We start from the raw sequence: 17498 nt of genomic DNA, 5'->3' as shown, positions 1-17498 counted from the left end.
TACCTTGGTGTTCTCCTCGATTTGAGTGCCTCTCTTCCAAGCCTCTGAGAAAATGGAGCTCACCACACTCTGGGAACGACCATGAGAAGATCCTGTGTCCACACCACTGTCTGAATGGCCTGAATGATTGGACTGGGATTCTGGAGGCGCAAATAAGGACGGAAAAACATTGATCATGAAAAGTTCTTTTTGAGAAAAAGAAGAAAATGACTTACCGGGTATGCTTGCAGAACTGGAGCCTGATCGGATACTCGAGGTGGACAGAGAGGACCAATCGTAGGCTGCCTCGGTTCTTTTCATGGCCTCCTGGTAGTTCCCATAGAGCTGCTTCCCATACTAGACAAAGAAACAGCGGTGTTGTACATTTCTGTTTTAACAGAAAATGAAGCTCAGGCTTACCTTTGCAATTCGAATTCCGTTTATCCACTGGTGCAAAGTCCTGACATCATCACAGCACAGATACTTAATATACTGCGACTTCTTCTGGATCTGTGGATGCTGCAAGACAAAACAACACTATTTAGTACCTGACTGAAGACAACTCAGTGACATATTGGGAACACAACATACACAAATGTACAAGGAACACTAATGTACCTTCAAAGCCAGGCAGTAGTCAGTGGGAGCTTTATATTTGCTGCGATAGTCTTGACCATAGTACACATTAACATGGTCCAGCTGTAGGAAGCATACAAGATCTCTCGATGCCTGCAGACAAGACAAAGGAAAGGCTTGACTTTTGAGGAAGTGCTTGAATTGTATATTTATTCCAAACTAGGGGCGTCTGATAGCAAAGTAAGACAAGTCTTTGCGTCTTTATTTTTCTCACACACTTCAGCGCACTGTGGTCAACTTGGCGACTTTCTCACTAAATCTAATATTTATATACCTTTTTTCTTAAAATCCAGCAACTTTTTTGTCTGTTTGTAGACAAGAACGCTCGTAACACTGATGTCCTTAACAAGCAAGCTGTGCTGCTGTGAGCCTTTCCTTACAGCAGCACAGCAGATTGAATGTCTGCTCTTAGACAGCTTTTACTGAAAACACATTTTGTTGTACTTTGAAGTGTCATGACAATGAAGTCCATTCCATTCTTGTCAGAGCAGAGAGGACACACACACACACACACACACACACACACACACACACACACACACACACACACACACACACACACACACACACACACGCACAGAAAAGCTGTCGCTGTTTCTGCCTTGGTTGAGATGAAAGTGTTTCATCACTGTTACGCTTCAAATCTAAACAAAGCTATCGTTCATGTCAATGAGCTAGTCAATAGATTTGAATATTTCAACCGTTCAGTCTTTTGCTCAAATGTGATACTCTAACATTTAACAACGTAGAACAAATAAATAGACCATATGTGCACAGACATTCCAAGTTGGTTGTAAACAAGGAATACTGAAAAGCAGCTTGCATGATACTGCTTCTCATAAACAGAGTACATTTCCATTTCCAGTCGGTTTTTAATTTTGTGACCCGAGCCTAACTGACCTTTGCTTTGCCTTTTGGTACATAATAGATTCCAGAAGCCCTGAGGAGGAAGTAGCGCTTCTTCCATGACTTCTTCCCATCTTCCTTTAGCCACAGCACCCCTTCGATCTCTGGCACAGATACAGAGCCTCCGCAAAAGCACTCCTAAAAATTGATAATTCAAGATTCATTAGTCATTCTTTATAAAAACAATAGTTACTGATCATCTTACTTCTAGTAAAGCCTCTTTGTTTCGGTCTGCCATTTCAGAAGTCTCTTTGCGCCCCAGCAAATAGTTCTACAAATGACAAGGACGGTGACTTAAATGGTGCACAGGCAGTGGAAGGAGAAAGCAGCGTAAAGTCAGTTGCTCAACACGTCTTATGTTAAATGAATTATTCACATTTACTAGCTTTAGAGCTTCGACCTACTTCTAACTCTCCAGCACAAACAAGCTCCCCTGTTTGCTTTCTGAGCAATACAGGCTTCCAGTGTGCATAAAAGATGTGTTTGTGTCTGTACCACAGAGAGAGAGGCTGGCCAAGGGTAGGAAAAATACAAGCCATCTCCTCCCTCTGCACCAACGTGTGGTGGCGTTGTAGTCAGGCACCTGAGGGTTCTTGAAGAGAGCGTATTTTTCGATGCGCTCAATGAACATCAGCTTGTTGTGACTGTCCCGCGTCCAATTCAACAGATTCTCCACCAAGTTCTCGTGATCCTCGAAAATACGCTCTAAGAAACAGAGCAGAAGAATATAGTTTAAAAAGAGTCTTTTCTTCATCATTTGATCACGATTATTCAAAAACTAAAACCCACCAATTTTTTACTGACCTGGACCTATAGTTAAGAAGTGTTTTCAATTTTCTAAGAAATGTTTCTATTTTGATCAGCATACCGGTAGCTTTTATAGACATTTGGTATGGATAATCAGATCAGGAAATCCACCCCACATGATACTATTAGGTCAAACAAATAATTTAGATTGAGGACATTTTCTGTACTTGTTTAAATTGTAGTTGAATACCTTTAACCGAGAGGAAATAAACGTAACAAGGTCTTCGTAGGTGAACCAACAGAAGGATCGTAACTGTTGCCATAGGGGAGTCGGAGTGAGACTTCATGCCTGAACGAACTTGTCAGAGCTACACCCCGGCGCCGGGTCCAATTCCAGTTCCGGTGGCCCAATGTGTTACGTGTTCCACCTGTGGCCCTGATTCCGCCCATGGAGGGGGGAGGGGGGTTCAATGTCCGACGATTCGACTGCGAAGTTGATAGTAGAAACAGATTCCCCTGAATCCAACCATTGAATAGTTTATTTTTTTGCAAAGCCATAAACATTCATGCACCAGCAGTTTGGGTGGCACTGGAAGCAAGGTGGGTGAAGCGTCTTGACCAATGACACAACGGCAGTGACTAGGATCAATCAATCAATGAATGTTTATTTATATAGCCCCAAATCACAAATGTCTCAAAGGACTGCACAAATCATTACGACTACGACATCCTCGAAGGAACCCACAAAAGGGCAAGGAAAACTCACACCCAGTGGGCAGGGAGAATTCACATCCAGTGGGACGCCAGTGACTGCTGACTATGAGAAACCTTGGAGAGGACCTCAGATGTGGGCAACCCCCCCTCTAGGGGACTAGGATGGCAGAGGCTGGATTCGCACCAGGAAACCTCAAGTTTCTGGACGAGCGCCCTACCATCTGAGTCACGCCCTCAGAGACAATCACTATTGACTCTTTCGAGCTTGTGGAACGCCAAAGAATCATTTAATTAAAGTACAGTGTTTTATTTCTTATAATCTAACAGTGTTGCTGCTCAAACTGTATGTCATGTTACTGTGGCCCAAACATATTAAATATAATGCCTTGCTTTTCATTCATGAATGAAAACCTTGATTTGAATGAATATTTAAGCCTATTACACTATTGTATTTTAATGTTGGTCATTATGGTGGTACTTGGAGAGCCAAGTCTTTTCTGAGGTGGTACTTGGTAAAACAACAAAAGTTGGAGAACCACTGCACAAAATGTTTTTTTGTCAAATAGCCATATTTATTACATCATAAAAGCTCAATTCCAGAGTGAAAGCTCTCACATGCTGGTCATGCCAGTGGAATCCCATCATTTTCATAGCCTGTTCTGTCAAACAAAATAAATACTAATAACATGCAGGCAATTAAAAAACAACATTCATTTTTGTAGTTTCCTGCATGTGCATTACAAATTTATAATGATATTGATGAACAAGTTTGATCATATTACGCCTGTACTGGCTCACCTGCACTGGCTTCCTGTGCACTTAAGATGTGACTTTAAGGTTTTACTACTTACGTATAAAATACTACACGGTCTAGCTCCATCCTATCTCGCCGATTGTATTGTACCATATGTCCCGGCAAGAAGTCTGCCTTCTCAGGACTCCGGCTTATTAGTGATTCCCAGAGCCCAAAAAAAGTCTGCTGGCTATAGAGCGTTTTCTATTGGGGCTCCAGTACTCTGGAATGCCCTCCTGGTAACAGTTCGAGATGCCACCTCAGTAGAAGCATTTAAGTCTCACCTTAAAACTCATCTGTATACTCTAGCCTTTAAATAGACCCCCTTTTTAGACCAGTTGATCTGCCGTTTCTTTTCTTTTTCTCCACTGCCCCCCACTCCCTATGGCTATGGATGAAGTACTGGATGACCAGAGTCGGGACCCAGGATGGACCGCTCGTCCAGAGTCGGGACCCAGGACGGACCACTCGCGTGTGTATCGATTGGGGACATCTCTGCGCCGCTGATCCGCCTCGGCTTGGGATGGTTTCCTTCTGGCTCCACTATGGATGGGACTCTGGCTAGCATAGCTCGGTTGGTAGAGTGGCTGTGCCAGCAACTTCAGGGTTGCAGGTTCGATTCCCGCTTGTGCCATCCTAGTTACTGCCGTTGTGTCCTTGGGCAAGACACTTTACCCACCTGCTCCCAGTGCCACCCACACTGGTTTAAATGTAACTTAGATATTGGGTGTCACTATGTAAAGCGCTTTGAGTCACTTGAGAAAAAGCGCTATATAAATATAATTCACTTCACTACTATATTGGATCCACTTTGGACTGGACTCTCACCGTTATGTTGGATCCACTATGGACTGGCCTTTCACAATATCATGTTAGACCCGCTCGACATCCATTTCTTTTGGTCTCCCCTAGGTGGTGTGGGGTGGGGGGGTTGACCACATATGCGGTCCTCTCCAAGGTTTCTCATAGTCATCATTGTCACTGTCTCCGACGTCCCATTGGGTTTGAGTTTTTCCTTGCCCTTATGGGGGCTCTGTACCAAGGATGTAGTTGTGGTTCGTGCAGCCCTTTGAGACACTTGTGATTTAGGGCTGTATAAATAAACATTGATTGATTGAACAATACAATGTTAGAACTGTAGGACCACAAAACCATAAGATGTGAAACATTTTTTTTATTATTTTGCCCTTATCCCAGGTTTAGTATGTGACCTTTTGGTTGTTAAGGTTGAAGGCGTTTCTTTTGTCATTGCAATAAAACACATGCTTGGACAGAAATTGGTTATTGAGCCAGCAAATTAAAAAAAATACTAATAAGATTGGTTAAAACAAAAATCAGTCCAAGACAAGCAAAAAAACAAGTAAAAGTAGTCACACTCGCCAATAATATTTTATGTGCAGTAGTGTGCAAATGTATCTAGTTGTTAAAAGAAAAATAAAGTGTAAAATACTCCACACACTAATTCTTAGACTACTAATAATTTGTATTCTTCTGTGTGTATACAGTGGTACCTCCAATTAAGAGTGCTCCTACTTAAGTGTTTTGAGATAAGTGTGGTCTAGTTGTTATTCTTTAAGTTGCAAGCAAAAGTGTAAGTTACAAGCCTCAGCCTGATTAGCTGACATAGCAAACATCACAGTGAACCAAGTAAGAACCCACTAAAACTCTGGTGCTACTAGCTTGCATTAGCTTATAGCTGGGGGTGGACATAACTTAGTTTCCAACCATTGGACGGAGAAAGTGAGCGTGCTGAGAAGAAGAAGTGGATGATATTCATTGAATTAAAGAATTAAATCATCAAATAGATGACAGGTGTGTAGCCGACTTGTTGGAGTGTATCCCTGCGAGTCTGCAATATGCTCATAAAACTACTGTAATTGTTAGTAGTACATGATATTCTATTGTTTTTCGTAAAATATTTATTACCTATAAGTTATTAAAAGGCATGCTACATGTGCTGGGGGGAGCACCAATTTTGTTTTAAAAATAATTGAAATGGGATACAAGTGTTTTGAGTTCTGTCACATAACCCATTATGCTCATTGGCTGAGGTGGTACTGTATTTAACTTTACTATTTTTTAATCTGGTTTTTATTCAATCTTTACAACAGTTTAGTCAAGAGCTTTTGTTTTTTAACTTAGCTCGACCTAACAAACCATGAAAAACATGCAATTGATTCACATTTCGTACCCATTTGAAGCTCGTTAATGTTTTCCACCAGAGACCAGTCAGGACTGTAACCACAGTGAGACTTGTCCAGCAGGCTGTCAAGGACCTGCCTGACCGTCTGCCTCTCGTCCACCATCATGGTCTTGGAGCTCTCGTCTGACATGTGCACCCTGATCACCAGCTGGGGAGGTTGAGAGGGAAAAGGTGGGTGAAAGTTGATGTTTGAAACAACCTCACTTCATTTTCATGTGACCCAGTTAGATTCCTGGAGGCTGTGGGGTACAGTCGGTCATGGGGCCATGTGGTATGTTGCAATTATACCACAGTATTAATGGCTCATACTGTCCCAACTCGAGTCCAACTTCCAGTAATCTGGTTTTGAGTCTAAAGCCTACTGAAAGTCGAGGAAGATTACATTCAGCTGAATGCGACGAGCATGAGCAAGTTCCAAAGCCAGACTTGCACAGCCTGTCCTGGTGTGAAACTGAATAAAGTCCTCAATTCCTCGACGTCCCAATCTTGACCCAAGCATGCAATCAGTTTGTGGGTTCATTAGGAACTTGGATGAATGACAACACTAAGAAAGCTGCAGACATAGCAAGTCTGACCTACATTATGCCTGCAAATACCCCTCCAGTCACCTTTTTATCCCCACTAAACTGCACTTTTTAGGGTGATTTTGCATATCATTTATAATCCGCAAAGTACAGGGTGGCTAACAAAGCAGCTAATGGGAGAACTCTATACCGCCCATAAAGCCTTCTAAATACATCGACAAAGCGCCCACAATACTCCATTTAGATCTTGTGACCTCAATTTTAACCAAGTACTAGCAATAGAGTAAATATAGTGAGAGCTACCTCGCCTATGCAGCTACAACTAAACTGAGCTGCTGCATCGCCTCTGACTTGGTAAAAGTTCATTCTAGATTAAAAATCATGCCTCTCACTTGAAAGGTTGTCAACTTATACCCTCAGACGGCGAGAAAGACACAAAAAAGCTAATTTGCGTCACTTTTTTTAATCTACGTGAGGTTTGTAAATAATTGTTCATCTAAACAGGAAGATATGAACATCCCATCAGTGGGCATCCCAGTGACAGCAGACATTGTACAGTAAGTGATTGTTTTATTATGTTCGTAGTTTGTATTGCTTGTTTAGCACTTTGCAATACTGCTGCAGTGTTGACACAACTTCTAAAACTTGTAACTCATCTTCCTTGTATTCATTCTCAAAAATATAATGTTCTGGATCATCATTTGTCCAAAGTCTGCCATGGAAAGTATTGTTGAAAAAGCAAACATTGAGACGCATCTGTGAAATTAATACGCCACTGTATGCTTAAAATGACCAAAATATGTAAATATTACATTTTATTATGAATGTGCCCGCTACTACATCACATATCGGTATCTACTCACGGTGTGTATATACAATATTGAGAGGCTTTTGGATCTTTTTAGAATCTCCTTACCTTCATTGTTAGCTGAGAGAAAAACATATGTGTTCACATCTTACTTAAAGATTGTGAATGAGAGCCAACATTCCAAAAAAGTAGAGTTCCCCTTTAAGCTTTGCTCTCAAAGAAAATGTATATGTCAAATTTGAGCTTTTTCTGAGATTTTTCTGATGTACACAGAAGCAAGTACAACTACTGAATAAACATAGCAGAAATATAACCTTAAGGAAAAATCTCATTTAAAACATTTGTATGCTCGTGCAACACTTAAAACCTTTAGTATATTTGTATGTAGAATTAAATGATGAAACGGATTAAGCAAACAAAGCACCAATATGATTCAATTGAAGAGACTGTTGAAACTACGAGTACACAGAAGAAGAATTATGATGAACAGAGTGTGAATGTTGTCTGTCTATCTGTGTTGGCCCTGCGATGAGGTGGCGACTTGTCCAGGGTGTACGCCGCCTTCCGCCCATGTGCAGCTGAGATAGGCTCCAGCACTCCCCGCCACCCCGTGAGGGACAAGCTGTAGGAAATGGATGAATCGATGGATGTTGAACCCTTTTTTTCTTTTTTATTGAGACAAAGATTATTTATGTATTTAATATATGTTTGCTTACTATGGTCTATTATTTATTATACCATAGTAAATTCCTTTGTTCAAGGACTTTGGATAAAATTGCTATGGTATGAAAAGGGGTCGGATTAAATAAGCTCTGCTTCTTCTTACTCCTTTTTGGACATGTAAGGAAAGAAGTGGACATATGTGATGCGTTACATTGATGGTATGCATGTTCCAAATAAAGTGAAAGTGGAGTGAAGAGTGCACAGCGAGCCTCTTGTCAATCTCCTCATGCGCAGACACACGCTCACAATCAAATGCTGCAATGACCTATTTTCTGGGCTGTGAATGAAGTTCACAAAGGGATGCGCCGCGCAGCCGAGGTGACAAGACAGTCGTGACGACACCACTCGGAGCAGCTTCTAATGACGGGCCTCCAGTCAGGAAGTGGCACATAAAAAGAATTGCACTCTTACCTTTTTGACCTGAGCTTCTTTAATTTTCTCCAGGGCCACTCGGATCTTCTCTGCCTTCAGCTTAGCAGCTTGCTCCTCCTGGATGGTTCAGACAGATGTGCTGTTACTAGACTGGGCATTCAGACATGACACCATCTGTGCCTTCCTTCATCCTCACTACCCTCGTCATCTTCCTCCAGTACCACGCTCGCCTTCATTAAATAGTTAACAGCCTTCCACTCAAATGCAACAAGCCGTGATGGCGACATTACCATTTCTTAGCTCACCTGCCCTCTCCAACAAGACGCCATGACCTCCATTTCCCAAAGGTGCTAATGAAATGCCTGGCAAGTGAATATTTGATCAAAAACAGTCTTGTCGATTCCAACAGCGATCCGCTGCTCCCTCAAATATGGCGCTCCATGCGCCGTCTACGGTTCCTCTCCAGATTCTTATGGAGCTGCAGCGGATCCCTTTGATCCCTCGTACAGCGGAAGGGAAACAATACGGGGAGATCCCCCGGAGGGCCACAAGCTGCGGATGAGTGTGGAATCTGTTCAAAAAGCCTCCTCCAGTCCTCCACTTAAATATAATAGAGACAAATAATCCACTGAAAACGTTCCAAAAAGTTTCAATGTAAGAAATTGGTTCAGAGAGTGTTCTCAAATCCCTGCCATGCACCTTCCATGACGGCAACGTGTGCTAAGTGACATGTGCAACCCAAATGAAGACAACTTGACTACTAACGTATACCTAAGAGAGGATGATGCCCCTCCCCCTTCCAACATTCAGTCTTCCCCTTCATGACTTTCTCTCTCTCGCTCTCTCGCTCTCCCTTCATCTCAAAGGGCTTTTTGGGAGCGTGCCCAATTGAGGAAAGCATAGCACCCGCAACGTAGCAGAAGCAGTGAGCTCCATGTCCCCGACTGGCTCTCCTTGGGTCAGGGGGATGGGCACCCGTGACCACCACAACCTCAGCGCTAACACTGGTGGACAAGTATGGAGAATTTGGGTGAAGTGTTGAATATTTAAGGTAGTGGGCCTGCTTCCTAGCTGGGAAGTTGAAGGTGGGGGTGTTAAACCACCCCTCAAGCCTCTTACCTCCTTCAGCCAGACTACCTTTTCCACTTGACCGCCTCCAGCACTATTTGGCTGATACGTACAGTGTGGTGGCAGGCTTTTAGTGGCCTTTTCCTGTGTGAAACTATGCCACAAGGGTGGTGCCGGTCCGGTAGTCACACTGTGCTTCTAAATCAGGGGTCACCAACCTTTTTGAAACCAAGAGCTACTTCTTGGGTACTGATTAATGCAAAGGGCTACCAGTTTGATACACACTTAAATAAATTGCCAGAAATAGACAATTTGCTCAATTTACCTTTAACTCTATGTTACTATTAATAATTAATGATATTTATCTTTGTGGAACACTGATCATCTTAATGATTTCTCACAATAAATATATATTTTTGATGCCATGTTTTAAGTAGGTTAAAATCCAATCTGCACTTTGTTAGAATATATAACAAATTGAACCAAGCTATATTCCTAACAAAGACACATCATTATTTCTTCTAGATTTTCCAGAACAGAAATTGTAAAAGAAATTCAAAAGACTTTAAATTTGATTCTACAGATTTTCTAGATTTGCCAGAATATTTTTTTTTTGTTTTAATCATAATAAGTTTGAATAAATATTTCACAAATATTCTTCGTCGAAAAAACAGAAGCTAAAATGAAGAATTAAATTAAAATTTATTTTTTCTTTACAATAAAAAAAATAAATGTACTTGAACATTCATTTAAATTGTCAGGAAAGAAGAGGAAGGAATTTAAAAGGTAAAAAGGTATATGTGTTTAAAAATCCTAAAATCATTTTTAAGGTTGTATATTTTCTTCAAAATTGTCTTTCTGAAAGTTATAAGAAGCCAAGTAAAAAAATAAATGAATTTATTTAAACAAGTGAAGACCAAGACTTTAAAATATTTTCTTGGATTTTAAATTTCTATTTGAGTTTTGTCTCTCTTAGAATTAAAAATGTCAAGCAAAGCAAGACCAGCTTGCTAGTAAATAAATAACATTTAAAAAATAGAGGCAGCTCACTGGTAAGTGCTGCTATTTCAACTATTTTTAGAACAGGCAAGCGGGCGACTCATCTGGTCCTTACGGGCGACCTGGTGCCCGCTGTCACCGCGTTGGTGACCCCTGTTATAAATTGTATTGTTGACAAAATAAAGTGACTGGTGCACAGAACTTATGGAGCAGGCCATTTGCGGCCCTCAGACTGGGTTTTGGATGACCGCAGCTTAAAAAGAACAGTAAAATTGTAAGAAAAAGAGCAGAAAATCAGAATGTAATGAGAAAAAGCTGAAAATGTTAAGCTAAAAAAATCTAAGAAGTCACATACAACACAATGTTTTGTCTTTAAATATATGTAATATCTGTTTTTAGCATTTAAAAAAAAAAATAATAATAAATATATATATATATATATATAAAAAATGGACGTGTGAATGTGAGCGTGAATGGTTGTCTGTCTCTGTGTCAGCCCTGCGATGAGGGGGCAACTTGTCCAGGGTGTACGCCGCATTCCCCCAAAAAGATTGATCTAAAATAATGGAAGATACAACCACCATAAATATGTAACTGAACATTATTTTATACAGGTAGCATTTTTGGCACACTGGGTTATGCAGCTACACGATCCATCGTTATTTGTATTATATTTTTACATAGGAAAAAAAAAAAAGTAAAAATTTAATTAAAAAAAAGAGAAAAACAATCAGTATGTTATGAGAAAAAGCGTAAATGTTCTAACTAATAATAATACGCTTACTCACAAAACCAAAGTTTTGTCTTTAAATAATATAAAATCTGTTTTTAGTATTATGCTTAAATTAAAACATTTCAAAATGGCCTTCAAATATTTAGACTTTTCAGTATGCGGCCCTTGGTGGAAAAAGTTTGGACCCCCTGCTATTAAAGTCGTTTGCATTGAGGGCCACAAAGCAGTTACGGCTGCTTGTGACACTCAATATACATGAATTATAATGTAGACTTGCTTCATGATGTTGTGACACAAATCACTATTCATTTTCATTATTACATTTTTTTTTTATATACTAATCGAAGGATAACATACTTGCTTTTGAAATCATAAATCAGCTGGACAAGCATTTAATATATGTTAGTATTATATGTCCAAATTCTACATCTCTTGTTCTATTACATGCTTTTTAAACCACTTTTAACAATTGTTTTACCCGTAATAGATTTAATAGGAAAGGATGTTAAAAAATGAGGGGCGGATGGAATTTTGGACACACCTGGCCTAGAAGACAAATAAAGAGGAACTTAAAAAGTCCTCAAACTCTTAAGTTCAGTAGCCTTACTTGAGAGAAGACTATGTAGGTGAGCTCTGTTCCTAATCAAGTACATTTTTGTACCACAATTTGAGACAAAGCGCTTACTTTTGGCGAAATGAGGCAAGCAACCCCGTTCTCCTCTAATTACAAAATGTGTCATTATCCAACACCACGTCTTTTTAAAGCATCTTCCCGTTGAAAAATAGTGAATGAATGCACTTGGGAGACAGCACCTCTTCTGGATTCATAGCTGCAGCTCTTTGTGCACCCTGCAAATAGTGCCATCACAGCAATTTCTATTTGGTTACCCCCAAAAACGATTTACAATTTAAAGCAGAAAAAAAAAATCCACCAATATGTCAGGCAGCCAATGTCAAATAAAAAATGTACAGGGCTCTACTGTATATACTGTATGCAAGTGAAAGTTGATAGTGACTTAGCGTCGCTGTTGGAAACCATGAGAGACATTTGTGACATGCAGAGCGGCAAGGACCGGGTGAGCGTGCACTCAGTCAACAACAAGCAAGTATTGGAGGAAAATCACCTTGGTCAGGAGGTGAGAAGGCTTTCCAGCTATGCTTTTCAGAATGAGCGAAGTTTCTTGATCCAGATAGGAGTGCTTGGGGTGAGGAGAGAGAAACAAGAAAGAAAAAAAGAGAAATTCCGTAGCGGAATAGAAAAATATTGAGAGAAGTCAGTGTCGGATGAATCCTGAAAGATTAATATTCGCTGTGATCTTCTGCCATGAAATGTGAAAGTGAAAATAAATAAAAAGGGTGCAGATTATAATTGTTAGCTGAAGCTATGAGAAAATAAGCATCGATTAGCTTTACATTACAACATATGTGTGAAATATTACAGCATCTAGGCATATGAGCAGCAACAATATGTACCTAATAAACATGTGAAACTTCACACCATACACATACACATACACATACACATACACATACACATACACATACTCCCCGGCCGCAATATTAGCAACAGCAAAATCTAATGAGATTGCAAAGAAAAGCTGTATCAAAAAAATTATTTTACAAATTATTCCCATTTGTGACACTTCTGATGTTATTTACTGGGTTCATATTATGATTTTTTTCCTACATTTAAAACACTTCCTTGTGGTCTACCTAACATGCAATGGGGGTTCTTTGACATGGATTTTGTTTTATAGACCACCTTCAAGCCGCATCCTGACTGTCTCTTCAGGATGCCTCATTTTGTGGGCGGTCTTATTTACCTGCCTCCGCTTTCCTTTGCTTGTTTTTTTATTGCAGCAACATGGTTGCCAACGTTTTGGAGCGCACGTGTGTGTGTGTGTGTGTGTGTGTGTGTGTGTGTGTGTGTGTGGACAGTTAAGCTTGCTGCTGCTGTGTTATTTTGATTAAAAAAAAAAAGTCATTACCCCCTTGCTATGTTGGTTTGATATATAAATAGAATGTACACACAGAGTCTACAAAGTGTGCATTTTTTTTCCTAAGATAGAGACTTTTAAGAACCATTCATGTTTACGTTGTTTCTTATGCTTCACTATACAACTTTTTGGGTTTACAAACCTTGTTCAAGAACTAGGTAAGACAACACAAGTTTCCACTATTCTTGTACTTTTGTGTTTGAAGTTGTAAAATGCCACAACAATTTCAATTGAAATGAAAGCTGCAAGCAGCGATGGACGGGACCGCTTTGGCTGCTGCCCCCGCGACCCGAGCCCGGATAAGCAGTAGAAGATGCCCGTTTACATCACAGCCCTACGGCAACACTGGAGGGGCAAAATTACTCCTCTTTACCTAACACTCCAGTAATTTGTTTGTTTGTTTGTTACACTATTATCGTTAATATTAATAACAATAATAATGTTAGTATGGTAATAATAGTAACAACAGTTGTAAAGTGGCTTGGGCATTTTCTAAGGACGCCTTGCTGTTGAGGTGTTCAGGACATTGTAAAATGGACAACACCACTGAAAGACTTTTTACAGGCTCATAAAATCCAAACCGGGCTAGTAAATAAAACTCTTTCTTCAACTTCTAATTAGAAGGGTTCAATCTCTCTTCTCTTGCTTATTTGAAGCCAAAACGACAAACGGCCTCAGAGGAGATAATGTTTGAAAAAAAGCAAAACATTTTTATCCAACTGAATTGAAGGGGGAACTGCAAACTTCCTTTTGATTTTAGCTGGGGGGTAAGAGTGTATGAAATATAGGTTTAACTGAGACCTACGTAGTGGTTTTTGCTTCATATTTCTACGACGTTCCTACTGGAAGTTAGCAACAGTTTTGTCCGTGTTTTCTTCCTAAGGGGCGCTAGAGCACAATTTTGAGTTTTGTTTTTCTGATTAGATCGCGATTTTCGCCAGTCCTGATGTGTGTGTCAAATTTGGTGAGTTTAAAAGCATATCAAGGGGGTCAAATTACAGTTTAAAGAGGCAGCGGAATAATAATAAAGAATAAAAAGAATAAAACTTTAGAAATTCAATAGGGTCCTCCGTCCCAAAGAGACATCGGTCCCTAACAAATCCTCTCTGACAGTGTCCGTGAAAACTTAAGTATTATCTTTAAAAAGACAACAATTTTGATACAGCTCTCATTAGATTGTGCAGGTGGAACCAGTATTGAGTCTGCTATCTTGGCATAGTTAGAGGCACTTTAGTGACAATATATCCAGCAAACGTGCATGCACACACACACAAACTCACACACATGCACTTACAGTGGCCCGATCCACTTCACCCTCTTGCGAGGTAAAGTCGAGGTGCCGCCTGGCCCTTTTACCGTTGGCCCACCGCAGTGTGACATGCTGGAAAAGTGCATGTGTGTGGATGGAGATAAAAGAAAGGATGCAAACAGAGATAATATGAACACATGCAAGGGGGTTGGGAGGCACATTGGCATGCAAAAAGTCACTACTTCACTCTCTTGCTTTCTGTCCTTGCAGAAAGTGTGCAATGTGCAGGCTTTTGTGAGAGCGCTACAATGCTCAGTGAGTAAAAGGAGTCATTCAGGAGCAATAAACACTGTTAATATTATAATCACAGTCACACTTAGAAGATCACAATGCATTTATTGGCACAATGAGCGTGGTGTGTTGTAAACACATGCGGCCTCTCACGTGCACAATAACAACCTGATTATGCTAAATTAGCCTCGTTGTTGGTTAATTATTTAGACGTTAGATGCTTCATTGCCTTCGATAAATGGGATTCTTATTGGAAACACACAAAGACGAACAGATATTGTTAGCCATGCTCGTCATACCTCGGTGCTCGTCTGGTTTTGCGCGGTAGGGCTACTCCTGCCATCCCCTTCTCCAGCTGTCGTCACTTTATCAATGTCCAGGGAGTCCATGCTGGACGCGGACACACACGCCGAGTTGACGCTGGAGCGCTGGGACGGGGCTTCCTGTTCACTCACAGCGCCCACCGAGCCCGTCCGCCGATGCTGCCCACCGCCGGACGAGCCGGACGAGGGTCGCCGCAGCGTGGCGGAGGAGAAGGAGGACGAAGAGGACGAGGACGAGGAGGAGGTCTGACGGGCAGCTTCGTCCATGCTGAGGGAGGCCTTCTCCAGCTGAGAGGTGATGTCGTCCAAGGAAATGTTGGAGGCAACAGGGCGGGTGTTGGAACTGCCGCCTCGCACCGTGTTGGCAGGAGATGCTCTGGTGCTGCTACTTGCACTTCCTGTTTGAGGAACAAGTAGTGCCATTTACACAACCACACTTTTGTTTCTTTTACAGGATAAATGAAAGACTGGTCCTTAGGTACAAATTAATTTTAGAATAAGAGAGGATAGACTTCATTCATCCCACAATGGGCAAATTGTCAGGTTGCAGTGCAGATACAAAAAAGGTAAAAACCCATGAAAACAAGAGGGAAACATCAAAGATGACAAAGGACATAAAAGACATTAAAAGAACACAGAGCTGATGCAACCAGCTGCCACTTCAGCAGCGCCATTTCTAAATACAGCTACAATGTGAAACAACCCAACAATTAACAATAGTGTGTTTTTGTAAGAAAATTAGAAGAAGGCAAGTCATCTTATGACTCAAGTGATGGATGGACACATGCAAACATTTGTGGATTGAGAAATTATCCCCTGTTTCCAAATATGTTTATTCATTTGTCTAGAGATGCGTGCAAACTTTGCTTAAGAAATCCATGAATCCATTGCTTAGTGACGGCTCAAACGATATTTTTCAATGAAAAAAATGTGCCTTGGCTCAAAAAAGGTTAGAAAACACTGGATAAGACCAATGCTCATACGGACACTTTAACTTTTCAAGATCATTTAACGATTACATTTTTGATTATAATATCATCAGACAAAAAACAGGAGAGAAGTGTAACAGTATCAATTAACTATTTAAATTATTTTTTACTGATTTCAATCCTTTGATTTTTGTCCATGAAGCCAGGGACTTATTTGCAGAGTGGATACTTTTTAATAACAAAAACAAAACGACAAAAATACTTTTATTGATAATAGAATATATCGATCTTACCACTGTAGCATCCACAATATACTTATACTATACTGGGAATCGTTACTGTGGTTAATTGTATCGATATCTAGCGTGTGGTTAGCGGTTAGCATATCCTCTTACTGTGTATAGTGTAGCATGTTTAGCTATTTCTAATTCTCCAATGATATTGATACTTTTAATAAATGTTTATTTCCCACCATTGGAGGCTGAGATAGACTCCAGCACCCCCCGCGAACCCGAAAGGGACAAGCGGTAGAAAATGGTGGATGGATGGATGGAGGTGAGGGTTGCAGACTAAGAAGTAGCTTTGATTGATTGATTGAAACTTTTATCAGTAGATTGCACAGTTCAGTACATATTGCGTACAATTGACCACTAAATGGTAACACCCCAATACGTTTTTCAACTTGTTTAAGTCGGGGTCCACGTTAATCAATTCATGGTTTGTACTGTGGATGGACGTTAGCCACTAGCTCGCTAGCAAGGACTTTAAATTGCAATGAAGACGCTTCCGTTTGCTTGTCTCTCAGGAAAAGGCATTATCACAAAAAGCGCTAAATTGATATAATTTATATCATATGTCATCCAAAACATGCGTTGGAAGCCCTGCTCAGAGGTTTAAAGTGCATGCAACAGTGCTTTTCCATGACATCCTAGCAGGTAAAAGATTGCGGAATTTAAAAAAATGAACATATTAAACCCAGCAAAAAGTGATTTTGTTTAATCAGTTTAATCAGTTTGTGAATGTATTTATATGTTTTGTTATTTACTGTGTGGATGATTTTGTACATCTTTTTAGCAGAGTGCAAAAGGAGTGTGCACAGAACTACCTCCACTGCTTCCCCCTCCACTGGTGCCGGCATGCTTGGTGCTGGCACTGCGTCCCCCAGGGGCCCGCTTGCTCTGGCTGCGTGAGTTTGGTTTAGAAATGGTGGTAAGCTCCTGTTCAATGGTACACAAGTCAGCCATGAGAGCATCCAAGTCGACTGTGTCGCCCTGGTTCAGTGCCTCTGCGTGGAGTAAAGGTAAGCAAAATTATGGGTAGCTATCGAGAAAATGAGATGATTTAGGCCTTACCGTTGATATTATACATTGAGAAGCGGTAGGAGAAGTTTGCCATGTTTGTCTCCTGCCTGAGAGGAGGCTTCTGCAGTGCCTTCTGGGGTCTGCTGTCATCCAGACTCTACAGACAAATCACAAATACGTCATTTCAGGGGAATAAATCATCA

General features: G+C 40.6%; 1 protein-coding gene across 10 annotated transcripts in view; it reads right to left on the bottom strand.

The window, feature by feature from the left end:
• Window positions 1-17498, bottom strand: part of raph1b (Ras association (RalGDS/AF-6) and pleckstrin homology domains 1b) — a 68020-nt gene that overhangs the window by 5324 nt on the left and 45198 nt on the right. For 6 of the 10 annotated variants that reach the window (XM_061889449.1, XM_061889448.1, XM_061889451.1 and 3 more), the window contains 14 exons: window positions 17347-17452; window positions 17100-17279; window positions 15042-15463; window positions 14497-14583; window positions 12330-12404; window positions 8445-8522; window positions 5967-6126; window positions 2105-2226; window positions 1727-1792; window positions 1516-1659; window positions 598-708; window positions 400-498; window positions 216-336; window positions 4-140 (listed from right to left, as the gene is read on the bottom strand). In XM_061889449.1, the coding sequence (XP_061745433.1) occupies window positions 4-140; window positions 216-336; window positions 400-498; window positions 598-708; window positions 1516-1659; window positions 1727-1792; window positions 2105-2226; window positions 5967-6126; window positions 8445-8522; window positions 12330-12404; window positions 14497-14583; window positions 15042-15463; window positions 17100-17279; window positions 17347-17452 (1908 nt within the window). Of the gene's footprint in view, window positions 1-3; window positions 141-215; window positions 337-399; window positions 499-597; window positions 709-1515; window positions 1660-1726; window positions 1793-2104; window positions 2227-5966; window positions 6127-8444; window positions 8523-8710; window positions 10413-12329; window positions 12405-14496; window positions 14584-15041; window positions 15464-17099; window positions 17280-17346; window positions 17453-17498 lie in introns of those variants that run through there. The other 4 variants (XM_061889452.1, XM_061889453.1, XM_061889454.1 and 1 more) reach the window with 4 other exon arrangements.

The sequence above is a fragment of the Nerophis ophidion genome, linkage group LG27, assembly GCF_033978795.1.
Source record: "Nerophis ophidion isolate RoL-2023_Sa linkage group LG27, RoL_Noph_v1.0, whole genome shotgun sequence".
NCBI lineage: Eukaryota > Metazoa > Chordata > Actinopteri > Syngnathiformes > Syngnathidae > Nerophis > Nerophis ophidion.
This window is presented reverse-complemented; position numbering and strand designations above follow the sequence as displayed.